The sequence below is a fragment of the Eptatretus burgeri genome, chromosome 1 (assembly GCF_056783735.1).
Source record: "Eptatretus burgeri isolate ZD-2024b chromosome 1, Ebu_testis_v1, whole genome shotgun sequence".
In the NCBI taxonomy this organism is placed as follows: domain Eukaryota; kingdom Metazoa; phylum Chordata; class Myxini; order Myxiniformes; family Myxinidae; genus Eptatretus; species Eptatretus burgeri.
This window is the reverse complement of record NC_140961.1, coordinates 157196733-157217529: the sequence shown is the minus strand read 5'-3', so window position 1 is coordinate 157217529 and position 20797 is coordinate 157196733. Positions and strand designations below refer to the sequence as shown.

The window sequence follows — 20797 nt, the reverse complement described above, 5'->3', positions numbered from 1 at the left end:
AATTATAATTGGACCGTATCACCAGAACATATCACATTTTGAAAATTTACATTCTGCTTCTTCCAGTATGTGCGCACTGCCGCATCATTGCCTTCTGGCTGCTTGGCGGTTGGTGAGGTGTGGAGTCTTATTGTGCTGAAAAACTTTGCATCCTGTTTATTTAATCATGGGTCCAAAACATCGATTAAGCGGAGCATCTGCTGAAGAGCAGAATAAAAAAAAAGTGAAGAAAGTGATGACAGTGGAAAAAGTGAAAATATTAATCAACTTGAGAGTGTCACATATGTTACTATATTGGCGAAAGACAGCAACGTCAATGAGTCCAATTACATTCGTCAACGTAATGATAAAATTAGGGCTATGTCAACATAATATATCTCCACAAAGGCTCCACAAAGGCAAGAGCACAACATCGATCGGCTACCTCCATACCATGACTATGTTCAAGCAGAACTGACCAGTGCTACCCACAAACAGTACTCCAAGCAGTAAAGCCTTCTTATTGATGGTAAATGTTACTTATTTTATCTTATTTTACTCAATTATTCTTATTTTCCATTAAATGTCTTTTTAAAAAATTTATGATTTTTGTACTTATTTTGGGAGGCTGGAACATCTCTCATTGACTTGCATGTGAAAACCCTTCACCATTCGCGATTTTGCTGTTCACAGAAGTATATAGGAACTTAACCCCAGTGGACGGCAAGCGTTTACAGTATTTATTAACTTCATTTCTTTCCTTCCCAAATCAACCTGCTGTCATCTCCCCACAATCACCATCTCGGGTTATTTTTATTGGCTGGTGGATCGGGAATATACCCGTTGGTTTTAAAATACTACGTTTCTTCTGATGACCCACACACATGTTGTCCACCATAATTCAGATTGTCTCAACAGGTGTTTAAGCCATTTGGAACATCGTGGGATTTTAACCTCCTGCCGCCAGCAGCAAAATGTCAAACAGCAAAGTCACAGCAAATACTGTAGCACCAATGGCTTGACGTTAGTCGAGCCATTGGTGCTACAGTATTTGCTGTGACTTTGCTGTTTGACATTTTAACCCAATTATCAATTATCCTTCTTCATGTTCTCAAAGTTAAAAGTTTGTTGAAAATTTGATGACGAAAGCTCAAATGGTAAAAAAGCTATCCCCTGGACAGACTGACTGATTGATTGATTCGCACATGCACGCAATGCAACACACACACACACACACACACACACACACACACACACACACACACACACACACACACACACACACACACACACACACACACACACACACACACACACACACACAGTTGCAAAACCCCTTCTTCCACTGTGAGATGGTGAGCTAATAATAGGAATGTTCCAGAACTTGCACTTAGATAGAAAGGAGAGTTTGTTTTTTCACATGCACTCATAAATTCCACCAAATATTAAAAATCTGAAATTCATCATCAATATACTAGACATAATCATTATACATAAGAAGGAAGATAAAGTATTAACATTATGACCCGAAAACTATTTAAAACAATGAAGAAATATATGAAGTTGCGGTAATTTGTTGGGATATTTTGCATCTTGAATATAAATTCACAATACATTCAGATGATGATTTGCTCTCTTGTTACCTGCCACGATTTAAAGTTTGTAATCATAGCACAAGTACCATTATCTAATGGACCTTGACCAGGAATACATTGTTGCAAATCGTGCAAGGCATGAGCAACAGCATATGTAGCTGTGTATGAGCGGTACGTCACTCTCATGTGAGACACATCAGTGAATTCTGTCTTTAAATTCCTGAGATCTTCAAAACAGTTGCAAGTCCGTAGTTTTGTGGTTGAAATGCTCCACAAGCAGTTGAACGTCATTTCCCAGAATTCCAAAAGAAATACATTCACTGAGCCTTCCACCGGGCAGCAATGATTTGGTAATTTTGTTCGTTTTATTTTCCATGTGATATTGTTTATATTTTCAGGATTTAAAACATCATTCATAAAAGGATTGGAAATATGTGTTGTTTCCTGCCCCATGTTTTTATTAGAAAAATTTTTGAACATAATGTTATGTAAAAGCTTCCTTTTATTTGAAATTCCATTCATTGTCTGGTTATTATATAATTCCAATTGTTCTTGAAGGCAACTTGCAACACATTTGTATTTTTTTGTCAATGTTACATTTGCAGCTTTGAAAATGGTCCTTTTGATATAATGCCTTGCTTTTTCAAAGTTACTTTCATGTGGATATTTTTTTGATTCATTGACATATTTGCAAAGTGCATTTTGGAAGAATGGCCGACGATTGACAAGAAATTCATAAAAACCTGGGATTGAACCTCGCTGGAGAGCAAAACCAAGTGTCCCCTGAAATATGTGAGCAAGTCGTTCAGAAGCAAAGGATTTGAAAGTTGCCCAATCTTCACTTGCAATCCATATCTTTCCTGTAATGTTTCTTTTCCAAAGTTCCTCAACAAAAGGACTAAATCTACTTTCTCCACTGAAAACAACAATAACTGAAACTCTGCTTTTTTCAACAGTTTCACCTGAAGTAAGAGAAAGTGTTTTCCTTATAATTATAAATATAAATATTTCAGACACAATGGATATAATACAAATTAAAGTTTTATTGATATTTAACAAATAATATTGCAGATAAAAAAGGAAATGGAACTCTGTTCACAGAGACGTAGATAATGTTGCATTGAAAGCCACTCACCATGCATGTTGGTCTTGTGAGAAACTGCAAAATGTCACTTCAAGAATAGCCAGATAAAGTTTAAATTTTGTCACAAGCGCAGCCGAGAAGAGAACGTCATAAGATTTTGAATGAGATATACTCCCGTGGATGCAAATTTCTCTAATATTAGCATGATTGTTTTAAGGGTGATAAAAAGATAAATAAAATGTTGCCAATTAAATTTGATTGATGATGAACTTCAAAAAGTAAATGTTTTTGCCATATAGCACAATGTATTGTTATAAACCTTTAATGGGAAATGTATTGAAATACAACATGATTATTCCATCGATGTGCTCAAACATGTATCTATCTATATGTATATAAATATATATATATAAATATATATATATATATATATATATATATATATATATATATATATATATATATATATATATATATATATATATATATCTTTGCATTTTAAACATTTATATCTCTTGACTGTTGCAAGGTTATGAGACTGATAAGTAAAAACACCCCTTTTCTCCAAAACAGAGTGGCCTTCCAAATAATCTTTAATCTTTATCCAGTCGAATAAAATCATCTATTATTCTATTTTGCTTATTAAGGTATTCTTGTAAAATAAAAATTATACGCTGGTGGCTGAAAGTCTCGCTGGAAGCAGGAGTCTAGCTTAAATGGAATGTGTGTGAAGGTACTATCCAGAACTCCTGTCAAGCTTCAGATCATAAATAATCCCCAGCCCTTTGAATTTAAGTGACCTTTGAATGGCCACTGCGATAAGGTGATGAGTGATCTCTCCCTTGAACCCCAAAACTTCAGCCTTGGCACCATTATGTCTAGAGGATGATCAGACATTGTCTTACTGAATATTATATAAGAATTCAAAATCTCCATGTACTGCAGAATCAGAGAAAGACTGTTGATTATTGTATATCCTCTGGATTCTCCCTATCGATATGTTTGTGTTTGTTTGTTTATGTGTGTTTTTAATAAATGAGTCAAATGTACCAGAGGAATTGAGGATTCTTTGAAATTCCCAATCTCGAGCTAATAAGGGTATTTGACCGACTTTAGACGCCCAGGGAAGAGCCAATCATACTGAAACAGTATTACTCAGCACGGCACAATGCGGAGGCAAAATGGACACATGGTCTTTGTAAATATGAATAATTGATTTTAAAAGAGATGAAACGACATAAATGGAGAATTCCAAACAAGATTAGAATGACACTCGGTCAAGCGCATATCTCCGCCATGCTGAACAGTTTACATTTTGTATCTCACTTATGGGCCGGACATGCATCAGGACCTGAACCAAAATCCAGTTGGCTCGTTCTTGTTACTTACCCAACTCATATATCTATAATTACAGCAATGTGTGTGTGTGTGTGTGTGTGTGTGTGTGTGTGTGTGTGTGTGTGTGTGTGTGTGTGTGTGTGTGTGTGTGTGTGTGTGTGTGTGTGACCGCTGTTTCTCGACAACCACTGGTCCGATCTAATTGAAACTTGCCAGGTATATTGCTGGTGACCTGAATATGTGCCTTTTCAGGGGTTGATATTAATCGGACAAGTGGTTCCCAAGTTATGGCCAAGTTAGAGCGCGTTCCCCATTACGGGTTACAATGTATGGATTTCCGGATAATGATTACTCACTGTATTCTAATAATTTCTCGATTTCTTATGCGCATTTATAGATAAACACAATGCCCCAATCCAGTAGTTGTTTACGAGAGTGAAGGAACGGCCTGTGTAGTTGTTTGTAATTTTTTTTTTTTTTTGCACATATGGCCACGCATGTACAGACACGCAAGAGCGAAGGAACGGTCTGTGTGGTTGTTGTTTCTGGCACGCGGTTTGAATTTTTTTTCTACGTACAGCCACGCACGTACGGCCATGCACGTACGGGCACGCGAGAGCGAAGGAACAGCCTGTGTGGTTGTTGTTTCTGGCATGTGGTTTGAAAGTTTATTTATTTATTTTTTGCACGTATGGCCACACACGTATGGGCACGCGAGAGTGAAGGAACGGTCTGTGTGGTTGTTGTTTCTGGCACGCGGTTTGAAAGTTGTTGTTTTTTATTGTTTTTTTTGTTTTTTGCATTACGGCCACGCACGTACGGGCACACAAGAGTGAAGGAACAGCCTGTGTGGTTATTGTTTCTGGCACGTGGTTTGAAAGCTTTTTTTTGCACGTACAGCCATGCACGTATAGTCACGCATGTATGGGCATGCGAGAGCAAAGTAACGGCCTGTGTGGTTGTTGTTTTTGGCATGCGGTTTGAAAGTTTATTTATTTTTTGCACGTACGGCCAAACACATACAGCCACACACGTATGGGCACGCGAGAGCGAAGGAACGGCCTATGTGGTTGTTGTTTCTGGCACGCAGTTTGAAAGTTTTTTTTTTTTTTTGCACGTACGGCCACCCACGTACAGCCACGCATGTACGGGCATGCGAGAGCAAAGGAACGGCCTGTGTGGTTGTTGTTTCTGGCACACGTTTTGAATTTTTTTTGTTTTTTTGCACGCACGGCCACGTACGGGCATGCACTAGTCCACCTAATTTTGGCCAAAATCGTCCAAAAGTGTTTGAGATATTGTGCTTCATATAGTTTTTGACCCCATCTCTCAAAGGTAAAGAATTATTTTAAAACTTCTTTGAAGCGGATACAGATACGGATTTTCACCAGAATTTAATCAATTAATCCGGTTAAACACCCAACCATTGCACCAAATTTCTGCCAAATCTATCTAACTTTTTGAGATATCATGCTACATATTGTTTTGGTTTTGAAAGACCCCAGGGAGTCACAACCAACAAATAAGGAAACCATGGAGTTTAGATATAGCCATAGTATTTCATTTAGTTTGACTAGTAGTATACTTGTCCAATGGGCAATCTTGTTGCAAACATGCAGCAGGTTCTTCTAATGCATACCTATATTTGGGCGCTGGATAGGTAACTGACACCTCTGCAGAGGCAAAAAAAAAACGCAGGTCATTTGTATGAAGCAAAAATATACCCACTGCTTTTAAGTCAAAACACCTCACTGCACTGGAAAATGTGGAGACGAGAATACTGCACTGTAAATGGTGGAGGCTTGTAATACCAGTGAAAACCTGGAGTTGGTGCTACACGATATACATTTACATAGAGAATTTGAATCCGTTGCAGATGGATCCAGATGAAATTTTGTGGACAGGTTCAGTGTGAGACAATGACAAACTGATTCAATTTTAGTGAAGATCCGTATCCAGATCTGGATGCGAGACTTATTTAATTTTTAAAGTGATTCTTCACCATTGAGATATTGGGGTAAAAACGATACATAGCCTGATATTTCAAAAATGTATTGATTGGGCCCAATATATTCTCGTGGATCAGGCATTATGTGGTGGAGGTATGCACTCTACTGAGTGCCCTTCAAGTTGAAGTATGTTTTTGAATATCTATAACAATAATTTTTGGTTCATCACCTTGTTTTCTCATAAGGTGAGTAATTTGGGAAGATATGAGTATTTGGGAAATCTCATGTGCTCCAGTTGAAACTGTAATCAATTTGTATCTGCAGGCCAGATTTTAACTAAACCTATTGTTTTTCTCTGTGATTTTAAACAAGGTACTGTAAGTTTACATTGACAATAAAGATGCTTTGTATTCTTTTGTGGGGTCAAGTTGTAGGGGATATGGGAATGAAGCTGTGTGATCACTCATCATGTTATTTAAACTCAGGATTGTGCTCATTTATAACTTTTAAAAAGTCTGAATATAATTATTATAAATCGCTTTTTTATTCTCTGAAACACCACACTTGTTAAATAATCTTGAAAAGAAAATTACACAAATCATTTTTCTTCCAATATTCAGTGATAGAAATTCTACTATTATCTTAAATATAAATACTTATTTTTCATACTTCAACAACAAAAACAAAAAATTCTCATTAGCATCTACAATGGATGATATATTTTCATTTTCATCTTGAGAGAATTAAGCTCATTTCACATTGGATAAAATATATTTGTATTGACATTTATTAATTATTTTCATATTCATAAACTGGTCAAAAATGGCTGATGCCTCGTTTAAACAATTGTTGTTTCCAGCCTTCTTACTACCTTACAGCAATAAAAGTCTATTAACCAATTGTGATGGTCATTTTAAAGAAAACTAACACCTGAACCAAGCCTACTTAAGGTTATAGTAATGTATTTTTCTTCCTCATTCTTCTTATAAGTATTCCCAGAAACATAAACTCCATAATCAAGTGAGTCTAGTAAATCATTGTACACTCCGTCATCCTCATTTTATGTGTTCAATGGTTCATTAAAATAACTTGAACCTTGAATACCATCTTTTGTTTGAAGAAACACCAATCTGGGGGTTATTTTAACGCTTGGGAGAGCAGAACTCAAAAACATCATTTCATCATTAAATTTCAACACCTTCACATGAACGATATAGAACTGTGCTGATTCTTCTCTTGGTATGATAACACCTATTGTTTTTAATCTCTTACATATTCATTGTTTTGAATAGCCTTCTCAATCATCAGGAGGTCGATTTACCTTTCCCAGCCCTTGAAATAATTATTTATCATTTTCTAACTTTTCTACAACTTCTTGTTCTTGCTTTATCAATTGACTAAAATATTTTAGCATTTAAAGTTATTTAGGAGTATATGCTATTGCAGGAGCTGTAGAAACATCTATCATTTTTGGTTGAAGAGTTTTGAAAAGCTGCCCATAAATTTCTCTTGTTTTCCCTAATACGCTTCTTCGCCAATTAGTTTTTGTCTCCGTTTCTTCATTATGTCTTCCTGTTACATTATATCTTTTGAAAATAACTTCTGATGCTCCTTAAACCTTCTTGCTCTTTCTTGCGATTAATTTTTATGCATTTATTTCTTGAAAAATATTATTTAGTATCTGATATTGTTTCACAATATATTTCTATCTTCCAATCATGCGTTTCATATACTCCTCAAATTCCTTTTTACAACATAATGGAGAACAATTGTCTCTCCAAAAAATATTTGTAGTCATTGAATTTAGTTTGAATTTTTTTAAAAAAGTATTAGAATGAATTCTTATGAAGCAAAGAGGGAGTTGAAAGTATGATTGACGAAGATAAATACAATTACAAGAACAATGTCTCCCTCTTGTGTAATAACTAAGCGTTTGGTTTCTCACATGAAGACAATCATCAAAGATGACGAGGTTCTTTTTTGATTCATCCAAATCTTGGGGTAAAGGTATATCATCTGTGTTATCATGAAGGTTATAGGTTTTGATTTATTTTTTACATTTCTGAGTTTCACAACATAGTTGAATTATATCTTCAATGTTAAAAATAATTTAGTTTGTTTTGAAGCAAAAAAAAACAATGTTGTCTTCCTTTTAAAGACCTGCATGTAAACCTTGTGAGAGTAGTTGATAGATTAGGTCAGGTCAGGTATGGAATCATGCGACGGAGCAGTGCATCGCTGTATCCACCTTCCGCCGCTACTCCAGAGGACTCCATCTGGACTTCCCCCAGCCAGGTGCCTAGCCCATTGCCATATCCTTGAGATGCTGATCAACATGTTGCAACCACAAGGGATGTGGTCAGCCCACTGGCCTCCTCCACTCACGAGGCTCCCTCGTTGAGAGAATTTGGTGAGCAGGATCAGCTTCATGAAAATAAGCCACATGTCCATACAGCTGTAGCTGACACTCATGGACTAAATAGGAAACAGATATCATTTGAGTCTCTCTCAGCAACTGCTTATTGGACAGAAAGTCCGACCAGCAAAAGCCAAAGATTATACGAAGAGAACTGGTACCAAAGGAATTGAGTCTTTGTCTCAGATCCCTGGTCAGAGTGCAAATCTCACATCCATAGAGCAAGAATGGAAGCACAAAGGACCTCAAAACTTGGATTTTGATATTCCTGCACAGGTACCGACAGCACCACACAGCATGATCCAGTGAATCCCCGACTCCCCAGGCCCAACCCAGACATCAATTGACCTCTGGCTCACAGCCAGCAGAGACATGAATAGCACTGCAAAGGTAAGTGAATCTCTCCACGACCTCAACATCCTCACCACAAACAGATACAGACAAGATAGCAGCATCCAATATCTCATTGAAAGCTTGGATCTTAGTTTTGATCCAGAAAAAGCATAATTCTAGTGGCTCCGACCAGCTTCTCCAGAAAGATGACTGCATCATCTGCGAAATAAGGTCAGAGATCTTGACATTCCCAAATGACGCACTGCAACTTGATCTCTCCGACATCCTCCCCAGAATCCAGTCCATACAAGTGCTGAAAAGTGAGGGGGACAGTAAACACACCTGACGAACTCCAGTAACAACTGGAAATAAATGGCAGATGGCATCACACATGTCACAGCACTCACAGTACCAAAGTATAGTTCAGACATCAGATTGATCAGTTTTAGTGAGACCCTACGAAGACTAACATCCTCCAGAGAGCATCCTGATTCACTGAATTGACCACTTTGCTGAGACCAACATCGGCTGTAAGCAGCCCCTGCCGAAACTCTCCTTTGCTTTTGGTGAGGACCTGAAGGGCAAGGATACGCTCAATTGTTGACCTCTTTTGTGTAAAGCCTGACTGCTCTGGGCACTGCTGCTCAAACAGATGGTGTCAAACGCAATTAAGAATTATCCGAGCAAAGACCTTGCCCGCTACTGAGAACAACATCACCCCATGGTAGTTGAAGCAGTCCTGGTGATCACCCTTCCCTTTCCAGAGAGGGACAACAAGGCAGTCAGTCCTTGCTTCCAGTTAGTTGGGATGATGCCTGAATTCCAGTCAGAGCAAGAACTGCATGCAATGATATGAGTACAGCATTTCCACCAGCCTTGAGAAGTTCAGCATGGATGCCACAGATCCCAGAACCTTCACCCCATTTCAACCGGTTCACTGCAGCCTGTGTTTCCACAAACGAAGGTGGAACACAGTAGATTAGAGGGCCAGCAATAGGGATAGTAACACCACTGACATACACGGTTGCTGAGAGAGACTCGGATGAGATTTGTTACCTGCATAATCCATGAGCGTCAGTTGCGGCTGTATGGACATGTGGCTCGTTTTCCTGACGCTGATCCTGCTCACCATATTCTCTCAGCGAGGGAGTCTCATGACTGGAGGAGGCCAGTGGGCCGACCACGTGCCTCGTGGTTGCAGCAGGTTGACCATCATCTCAAGGAGATGGGGATGGGCCTGGCATCTGCCTGGGGGATGGCCAGACGGAGGCCCCTGGAGTACCGGCGGAAAGTGGACGCAGTGACGCGCTGTTCTGGCACATGCTCCCATACCTGACCTGACATACATCTCAACAGCTGGTGGATCAGCCTGGTAGAGCCGCTCAAAGCAACTGGCCCAGCACACCATCACTTTGGACTCCTCTGTCAAGAGCCCTCCACCCTCCACTCTAACTGCAGTACACTGAGCGTTAGGCTTGGAGAAATGCAATGCGCAAATTCCACTGTAAGCAGGACGAGAATCACTTGATAATCGGTGATTCTCCATCCCCTCACATAGGCCTCCTTGTCCACCCTCAGCACATGCACAATTTTACACCTCAACTCCCTGAACATTTCAGCTCTGCCATTAAGCCTGGCACTGCAACTCTGGTCAGTGGTATCCAGTGTCCCTTGAGAAACAACATTCTTCCTCACCATCTGTTGAGTTCTAAGACATCCACCTGCAACATCAAGGAAGTTGGTCTGGAAGGCACTCCACAACTCTTTAGGATTCCCCAAAGCACTCCGACCCTAGAAATCCCCACTTAGCCTGTTCACAAACACCTCAGGTACCCTCTTATCCCTGAGCTTGCCAACATCCAGCCGAGGCTGGGTTTGGTACCATTCTCCTGTATCTGAGTTGTAACTTCGGAGTTGCTGCCGCAAGACTGTCATCAGTGTTAAGGAACTGAGCACTGATAGACCCTGCAGTGCTGGAGCATCCTCCAGCAACCATCAACGAGCACATGGTCAATCTCCTTTGCCACATCACCAGCGTTGGAATATCAAGTCCAGCGATGAGCCTGTGGGTGAGAAACCATGAACCAGCCACCCTAATTCCATGACTTCTTGCAAAGTCAAGGAACCTAGTGCTATTCTGGTTTACAGTTCCAGACCCATGAAGACAAACACATGTCTCATAACCATCCCTATCAGTTCCAGTCGATGCATTGAAATCCCCCAAGACTAGAAATGCATTTCATCTCGACAACTGGTCAACACAGACTCGAGCATGGCATAGAATGCATCCTTCATGGTGAGATCACTTGCCTCAGTCAGAGCATATACAGAGACAAGAGAAACGACACACAAGTAGTGATGAATCCTCAGTCATAACATGCACTTGACTATTGTTGCCTTAATTACCAATGGAATTGGCTAATTGGACATCAATGCAGCAATTCCTTGGGCATGGTAACCATCAGAGTGACCAGTCCTATCATAGGTGTATCCACCCCATTATGATCTCTCCACGATCCGTTCTCAGAACCTCAGAGAGAGCTGCAACACCATTGTTCAAACACTTGAGCTTAGATGATAACATATACAGGTGATCATCCTCTCTTAGAGATAGAACAATCCAGGCACCCACCCGAAGGGATCGCCTCATGTTAACCCATGGAGACCACCGTATGGTGGACGACACCTAAGCACCATCCAGACACACAGTACCACAATCTAACCAAAGAAGTTTTTTCCCTGCTTTTCCTACTATCAACAAAGAGTGTGGATCCTGAATGATTTGCAGCAATCATGTCATCCAGTGAGTTGCCCAGCAGAATGCAGATTCGTAGGAGGTACTCCCACAGAGTGGGTTTTCAATTTATTTTTTTCATGCTTTTCTTATGCTTTGTGGACTGAAGGGGTTTACCGTGGCTGGCGTGCAAATCCTGCCACCAAACTCCTAAAAAAAAAGGATCGAAACTGCAGCACGACGTATGCAGGCACAGTGGGCCATGAGATATGGATGGCCATTGGCTCACAAAAAGCTCCTCTGCCCTTTGACAGGTTTTGTTTTTAATCCAGCTGGGTGTCCATATCATGCACCCTCCTCACCAGAAAACCGAGTGTGGGAGATGGTTTAATCACTGACAGAGACGGTTTATTCGTAATTGATACTCAGTTTGAAAGCTTGACTTGTGAAAGTTATAAAATTATCATAATCAAAAAAGTTGGGAGTAAGAAGCATCTTTAAAAGTAATGTTTTTCCACATCCGCGTGATCCAACTCAAAGGCATGTTAATTAATTTGGAAGATTTTTTATTTTTGTTATGTTTCATCATATTTTCCCAAATGGGTCAAAAAATTCATTCATTTATATATTTAGCAAATAAATTATATAAATTTTTATTGCCTTTTTTGGAAACTTTATGTTTTATCCTGAGTTCAGGTTTAATTTCAAGATAATCCAATATTTTATTTATACAATATCTTGTGTTGATATTTCCCTGAAAATGACAATCGTGAATAATAAACATCAATCCATGAAACATTACACTAATTTGATCAATCTCTTCTGTAGTAAGAAAAGGTGTATTCTCACCCTCATACTTGACATTCATTTATCTTATTAATCTTATAAAGTAATTCATTTTTGGAATAATTTTGAAATAGTTATGTTCCTTTTTATATATTTTTTATCATCATTAATGAGAAGAAAATTACAAAATATACATTGTTTATCGGATTTTGACACTGGTTAATCCCACTCTGTCACACGCAGGACAATTCACAAATTCATCATATGGAGTGTCAGGTAATTCAAGAGGTTCAATATCCGGTATATTGTTTGGATTCATTATATGTATATGGTATGTTTTCACTTAAGATAAAATTAATCTTCATGATAATCAGTGCTTTCATAATCATCATCATCTATAAAAAAGTACTTTCACAACCATCATTTGAACACAATCTCTCAGTATCATAACTGTCTTCTGTTCCAACAGAGATAATAATATCATCACAATCATAATCTTCAAAATATTCAGCAGTGGAATGACTCATTTATTAAGAAAAAAATATTGACTCATCAAAGATATCATAATTTCTTCAAACACCATCTATATCAATATATATTTTATTTGTCCTAACAGAATCAGGTATTATTTTGATTGCAGTAAAGGTTATTTTAAAATGAGTTTTGATGACGATTAAATGATAAACCATTTTTTCTGATATATTAACATCATTCTATTCTATTCTCCCATCTCAATTTCATCAAGAGTACCTTTACACGAATTTCCTTCAGGAGTACGAACCCAATATGCTACATCTTTTAGATTATTAATATAAATGCAAATTCCATCTCGATTATTCCTCACAGTTCTGTCTTCTCTTTCTAATGTTTCATTCATAAGAGTTTTTAATTTTATCATTTGAACTTGTTTTATTACCTTCTCTAATTTTTGATATACGAGTGCGTGCCCGTACATGAGTGGCCATATGTGCATAAAAAAATTCAAACCGTGTGCCAGAAACAACAACCACACAGGCTGTTCCTTCACTCTTGCATGCCCGTACATGCGTGGCCGTATGTGCAAAAAAAGCAAAAAATAAATTTAAAACCACGTGCCAGAAACAACAACCACACAGGCCATTCCTTCGCTCTAGCATGCCCGTACGTGCATGGCCATATGTGCCTGGCCGTATGTGCAAAAAAACAAACAAACAAAAAAAACTTTCAAACAACCACACAGTCTGTTGCTTCACTCTCGTAAACGACGACGGGATTGGGGCATTGTGTTTATCTATAAATGTGCATAAGAAATCGAGAAATTATTAGAATACAGTAGGTCATCCCTATCCGGAAGTCGTACGTTGTAACCCGTAATTGGGAAAGCGCTGGGTGTAAAACGCCAATCAGTGTGTACTGTCATTGGTAACTGAGGATCTCTTACCCAATGGCCACACCGACGCAGCAATGTGTCCTGTCATTGGTAACTAAATGGTGCCCTTTCCCCATCAGCCACACCTACGCAGCAACGTTCCTGTCATTGGTTTGTTAAATAAATGGCCATAACTTGGGAACCAGTTGTCCGATTAATATCAAACCAAGAAAAGGCACATACTCAAGTCACCAGCAATATACCTGGCAAGTATCAATTAGATCGCACAAGTGGTTGTCAAGAAACAATGATCACAGACACACACAGAGATTGCTGGGATTATCAAGAGATGACGAGAAGGAGAGAAGAAACTTTTGTTAAGATTATTCGTTATGAAGGGGAATAATTTAATGATATTTTTGGAGAAATAAAGAAGCTTTCTCACAAAAGGAAATTGATGAGTTAAAACTATTATTCATTGTCATTCTCATCCAATAATTATTATACTTGTCTTCAATTTTGCAAGCCAATTTTACAACTTTCCATCTCACATATTTTTTCAACATCTCCATCAAGTTATTCTCTTCTTAAGTGATGGAATGAAATCATCTTTTGTTTGTTCATAAGTTTTAATATCTTTATCCATTTTTCTATTTATTTCGAAATAATTCATAGCTTAAAATCAAAATTAACCTCCAACTAATAGTTTATATTTCATCTCTGCTCAACAAAGATAATTAAACCAAAAACCAAGTTCAAACATGTACTAGATGGTGATGAGTGTCATAAGAAAATGTAGTAACTCCCGAAATCCTCCCCCACATATAGTATAGAAGTGGGAATTTTGAGGATTAAATATTTTTATTTTGGCATCGTTGAAAGAGGGAGAAATAGGAAATTTGGGATTTCAGTTATCCGTCAAAAAGTTTTTACCTTTCCCCCATTCACTTCAATGTAAATTTTGGAGTGTCCTCGAAGCCTTATTTCCCCACTACGAGCGGTTGAAACCTGAATCCTATCCAGGCTCCTCCTGGTGACTCCATCTTTGCTCTTTACTTCTGCGGGTTCCTTCTTGGTCTTCCGTTTTATGACCTCTCCCCTCATATCACTGTACAGGGAAATGTGTTGTGTTTGTGCAGCACGATTCAAACCCCCTTTGCAATTCTTCTTTACAAAATCCCCTCTCTCTACATATCGTGTCTGTGTGTGTCTCTGTACCTCTCTCTGTACCTATATCTGGACATCTCTCTGAACATCTCTCTGGACATCTCTCTGGACATCTCTCTGGACATCTCTCTGGACATGTCTCCACCTCTCTCTCTACTTCTCTCTCTCTACCTCTCTCTCTCTACTTCTCTCTCTCTCTACCTCTCTCTCTCTCTCTCTCTCTCTCTCTCTCTCTCTCTCTCTCTCTCTCTCTCTCTCTCTCTCTCTCTCTCTCTCTCTCTCTCTCTCTCTCTCTCTCTCTCTCTCTCTCTCTTCCTCTCTCTCTCTCTCTCTCTCTCTCCTCTCTCTCTCTCTCTCTTCCTCTCTCTCTCTCTCTTCCTCTCTCTCTCTCTCTCTCTCTCTCTCTCTCTCTCTCTCTCTCTCTCTCTCTCTCTCTCTCTCTCTCTCTCTCTCTCTCTCTCTCTCTCTCTCTCTCTCTCTCTCTCTCTCTCTCTACCTGTCTCTGTGTGTCTATCTCGCTGTGTCTGTCTTTGTGTAATGTTAAAGTGTAACATTGCGCATGGCAAAGTGTGTATGGATTTACACACTTTGCACAACGTTACACTTTACAAGACCCATATTGCAATTCATTGCAAATCCAACAGCCAACAGCATATAGTGGTGTCGACCGGGAACGCAGCCCTCATCATCGGTGAGAAGCAACAGAATAAAGCATCGCATATGGCCAAGGTTGGCTGTTGACCCCTCTGCAGGACCATGGACTCGACCAATGAGCACCACATGACAATAGTGCATCATTCAGGAAGTTGCATCAGGATCTTCCAAGTCTCAAAACCATGTCCTCCCACGGGCTTTATAAGGCCAGATAATTCCATGAAAGTGGCTGGTATACATTCCGCGAACATCGCAGTCATTCTGAAACCTCAAGAGCGAGCCATTTTAAGAGGAGGCCGGTGGGAGAGTGAGCCATTGTGAGAGCAAGCCGTTGCATTCCACTGTGGGAATGAATGGGCTGGTGCCACAGAGTAAGAGCTGACAAGCCGCAGAGTTTTTTTTTCCTGGGGCTGACACACTGATTCTCACACTCTTTCTATCCCTATTTCTCATTCTTTCACTTGGAACACAAGAGAGCATTGAACAATTTCATCCTGTGCCCTTTCAGGGCTAGGTTACTGACTCACATTCACGATTTCCTCTGTTGCTCCACAAGCATCCACACACAATTCTCTCCACAGGGTGCAGCACATCACCCCCTTCTTCTTTCTCCCCCTCCCATCTTTCATGTTGGGGCCAACATAAGCCTTCAGGCTTGCATTGCATGAGTAAGGGGTCATCAAAAAGCCCCACCTTTTTAATCTCTTTCAGTCTATCCCTTTTTCTTATCTCATTTCCCCAGAGTGATTGAGGTACATACAGTATGAGCATCTCGTCATGTTGAATTGACTAACTCAAGGGCTTTTGCATTTGGTGGTAAGGTGTTTTCTTCTACGAACTGTTGTCCCTGTAAATACATGTACTTTTGACTTTTATAAACTGATTCTAAATTTCCTGATCGCCTTTTCTCCATTGGTTAGCCAAAACTGTGTAAATAGTGGATGGAAGTTCTGCCCCACTTTTTTGACATGGTTAGTCATTTGCCAAGTCCCACTTACGGTCTCACTCGGCCATGCTTAATTGACAAAAGTGGGGCGTCAAGAGCATGTTTCCCTAACGTGGGGGGATTAATTTGCCAGGAATGTAATGCAGGAATTGGACGCAAGGAATCGACCTGAAATTATTGGACCTCCCAGATGGTGACTGTGGTTGCTTAGCAACCTGTCATGCCGACGAGCGGCTCATTGGCTTCAGGTTCAAAGGTCTGGAAGCAGGTCCGAGAAGCCCCGAATGACCCAGACAGGTGGATCCATAACAATGCCGTTTTTGGCCTTATCAGTGGGGAATAATAAATTAAAAGATTCTTGAATCTGGATCCTTGTGCAGTTTTATCTGGATCCTTGTGAACTACACTGTTCAGAGCATTGCTGTTCCCGATGCAGTCTCCTTGGCTATTGGGTACAATCCTGGATGGGTCCCCACTCCAACACAGGATACCAGCAAGCTGACACTCATTTTGCCAATCTCAGAAGGATGACAGGCAGTCAACCCCACCTGGTATTAATTTAACAACTGAGCGGGATTTGAATTCAGGATCCAAGCATCGCAAGCCCACCACCCGAGCCATTAAGGCAACACCAGGCATATAATGATATGACATTGAATGAATCATGCTTTGTTGTAGACCATCAGACACAAACCATTAAATCTTAATAACACCTTCCCCACAGCAGTCACACAATATAAACTTCTTTTGAAACAATATTAATAAACAGAATGATTCCAAATCTTTTCCAAGAATGAGAACAATACTAAATCCTTAATTCTACCTTGAGTTCCACCACCCCCTCCACCATGCACACAGCAATAATAACATACTTTCATTAGGACCATAATTTGTGGCTATTTATTATGTGTAATTAATGTTGTGCCATACTAAATTGCATATTTCACAAACATCATTTGGATAATCACTGCCTTGTCCTGGACGATTTGTTGAAATAAATTGAGAAAAAAGTTTGGAAATGACTGAAAATTTTCCTTTTTCTATTTTCCTTCCAGAATGCGAGTTCCAGAACTATTCCATCTGGTTTGAGTGCAAACAGTCTGTTCACAGATATTGAAAAATAGGTAAAAAGACAAACAATGTCATAGCTCCCATTGTTTTAGTATTTTGCTGGATGGAGTTCAAGGGCTAGCCCATATTTATGTACAACTAAAATGGCCACCAGTCTAACAGTCGACCATATTTGATCAGATTGTAAATAAAGTGAGGTGCAAGTGTGTGTTATCATGTAATGTGCTTGTACCAAGCTTGAACAAAATCAAACCATGCATGAAAGAGAAATGGTTGGGGATGCATTTAAGTAACAAAAATGGCCACCAGACAGCCATCTTATATCTGATCTCGAAAAAAAAAATTACATGCTTATGTAGACAATCATTCATTATTTGTTTCCTAAGTTGGAACAAGATTGGTGAATGCTTGTCTGAGAAGTGGTTGAGGACGTGTTTGATACCGGTTTTATCTTTTGCAATTAATACAGCCACCAGTCAGCCATATTTGAATGCGTCACAAAACAAAATGATGTACACATTTATACCATGATGTGTTGTCTTTGTGCCAAGTACGAATTAAAATCGGTACATACTTGTCCGAGATACGGTGTTGCGGATGCGTGAATGCACGCACACACGCACACACGCAAATCGAGACCAAATCCATAATCACCCGTTTTGGACCAAGTCCAACAGGAGCTATTAATGCAGCTCCTTGCACACAAATTTTATTTTCAAAATGACTCTAGTAGGTTTTACACAAATAAATTCACTCTGAATAGACAAGAATATCCTCACCTAGTTGCTTCATTTTGTCTGTTTCATCAATAGTTGGAATTGTTTCAATAAAGTCGAGACAATGTCCCCTTTTTTCCGCTTCATTGGCAAATTGAGCGATTCCTTGTTTTCCATAATCGTCATCATTTTGCAATGCTCCCAGAAAAATCCAATGGAAGTGTGACACAAGGTGAGCCATTGCTGTGGACTGGAAAGCATCACTCGGTACGGTGCGAAGAAATGATGGATATTCCTTTTTATCACTTAGACATTTGCACGTTGCTGCATAACTTATCTGAAATATATAAATTAAATAAATATTTCATTTTATTTCTTCATTATTTATTTGAATGAGGTAATTAAAAAAGATTTCTACAAACTCTTACATGTGGATAAGCATTGTGCAAATGGATAAGTACCTTTGAAATGGATAAGGCCTGTGTAATACATAAAAAAAGACAAAATGTCATAGCCCCAGATGTTTTAGCAATTTTGCTGTATGGAGTTGAAGGGTTAGTGGAGTTGAAGCCCATAATTTATGACCAACTAAAATGGCAGCCAGCCTAACGTTCAGCCATCTTTGATCAGATCACAAAATAAAGTTTTGTGCAAGTGTATGACATTGTGTGCTGTGTTTGTGACAAGTTTGAACAAAATTGGAACATGCATGTCGGAAAATGGTTGGGGACACATTTAAGTAAAAAATGGCCGTGTGTTGACCATCATTCATCTGATCTCGTGAAAAAATGATGTGCTTATGTAAATCGTATTTCTTTATCTGTTGGCCAAGTTTGAACAAGATCGTGAGTGCATCTCCGAGAAATGGTTGAGAATATGTTTGACACAGGGTTTCTTTTTTTACAACTAAAATGGCCGCCAGTTGGCCATGTTGGATCTGATGTTGAAACACAATGACGTGCATATGTAAGCCATCCTTCTTTATCTGTGTGCCAAGTTTGAATAACATCAGTAAATGCATGTCTGAGAAATGGTTGAGGATGTGTTCAACATCAGGTTTTTTTTAACACAGAAAATGGCTGCCAGTCGGCCATCTTGTCTCTGATGTTGAAAAAAAATGACGTGCATATGTGTACCATCATGTTTTGTCTTTGTGCCAAGTAAGGATAATATCAGTCCATACACATCTGAGATATTGTTGCGGACGCACACACGCACGCACAAAATCGAAACCAAGTCCATAGGCCCGCAAATGGGACCACGTCCAAGGGGGCTAATAATAAAACATCGTAAATACACAAATGTAAAGGGATGTCTCAGGGTGTGTGTGTGTATCTGCTGTTGGTTGCTATCTCCATATGCAGGTGTCAGAAGATGGAATGGAGTCCTCCCAGATCTCAAAGTATCCACCTCCATTTCAGTAAGGAATCATGATTCATTGACAAAGCTGTGAAGTTTTCTTGTTCTCAAAGTTTTGCTCTCTTTTGTTCTTTTTCATCATACCCGATGCTCCAATGATCAATGGAACAATTTTAGTGCTCTTCCGCTTCCACAATCTGTTGACATCATTTTTTAGATCCTGGTATTTCATCATTTTCTTGATTTCTGTGTTGTTTATGCCAAAATCGCAAGGTTCAGACATCTCAATTAGCAATGCCGCCTTTCCTGTTTCATATCCAAGTATGATATCCAATCGCAATGCTTAATTTTCAATGACCACGCTAGATGGGATCATCAAGTCATACATGAGCAGCACTTCCGTTTAATGTTTCCATTAGTTTTCTGGAACTTAGATATTGAAAATTTTTAGATGTGCACATAGATTACTCGACATAGAGTGCCTTCAGAAAGTATTCACACCCCTTGACTTTTGTCACATTTTTGTGTTACAGCCTGAAATTAAAATGGATTAAATTTATATTTTTTATATAATTTTTTATATACCAACCGACACAAAATACCCCATAATGACAGTGTGAAAACATGTTTTTAGATATCTTTATGAATTAATTGAAAATGAATACAAAGATATATCTAAATTACATAAGTATTAAGGTCCAACCCCCCACCCCCACCCCCTCTTTACCTCCGCTTGTCGAAGTGCCTTCAGCAGTGATGTCTGAATTTGGGGATTTGGGGTCCTTCTGGCTTTGGATATACATCTGGATTTGGGGATTTTCCCCCGTTCTTCCTTGCAGATTTGCTCAAGCTCTTTCAAGTAGGATGGGGAGTGTCGGTGAACAGCAATCTTCAAGTCTTTCCACAGACTCTCAGTGGGATTCAAGTCAAGGCTTTGGCTCCGCCACTCAAGGACTTTCACATTCTTTTTCTGAAGCCATTCCGATGTTGTCCTGTATTTGGCTGCTTTCATTGTTCCCTCAATACTAACAATTCTCCCATTCCCTGCTGATGAAAATCATTCCATTAGCATGATTCTACCACCGCCATGCTTCAGGGTAGGGATGGTGTGAGATAGGTGAATAGCTGTGCTTTTTTGCAAACATTACTGCCCTGCATAAAAAGGTGCAAAAACAGATCCCTGCAACTACAGACCAATCAGCCTTCCCCCAATCATCAAGGTTATGGAATCCATCATCACTTCAGACATTAAATCCTTCCGCTTCTCCAATGGCTTGATTTCCGATCATCAATTTGGTTTCAGACCAGGTCACTCTTCCCTG

The 20797-nt window shown here is 39.3% G+C and overlaps 1 protein-coding gene across 1 annotated transcript in view; it reads right to left on the bottom strand.

The window, feature by feature from the left end:
* Positions 1 to 18446, bottom strand: part of LOC147035837 (extracellular calcium-sensing receptor-like) — a 111387-nt gene extending 92941 nt beyond the window's left edge. Inside the window, exons 1-2 of the mRNA XM_085847714.1 lie at positions 18180 to 18446; positions 1623 to 2536 (exon numbers count right to left, since the gene is read on the bottom strand). Of these exons, the coding sequence (XP_085703840.1) occupies positions 1623 to 2536; positions 18180 to 18357 (1092 nt within the window). The 5' untranslated portion in view covers positions 18358 to 18446. The remainder of the gene's footprint in view (positions 1 to 1622; positions 2537 to 18179) is intronic.
* Between the last annotated feature and the right edge of the window lie 2351 nt (positions 18447 to 20797).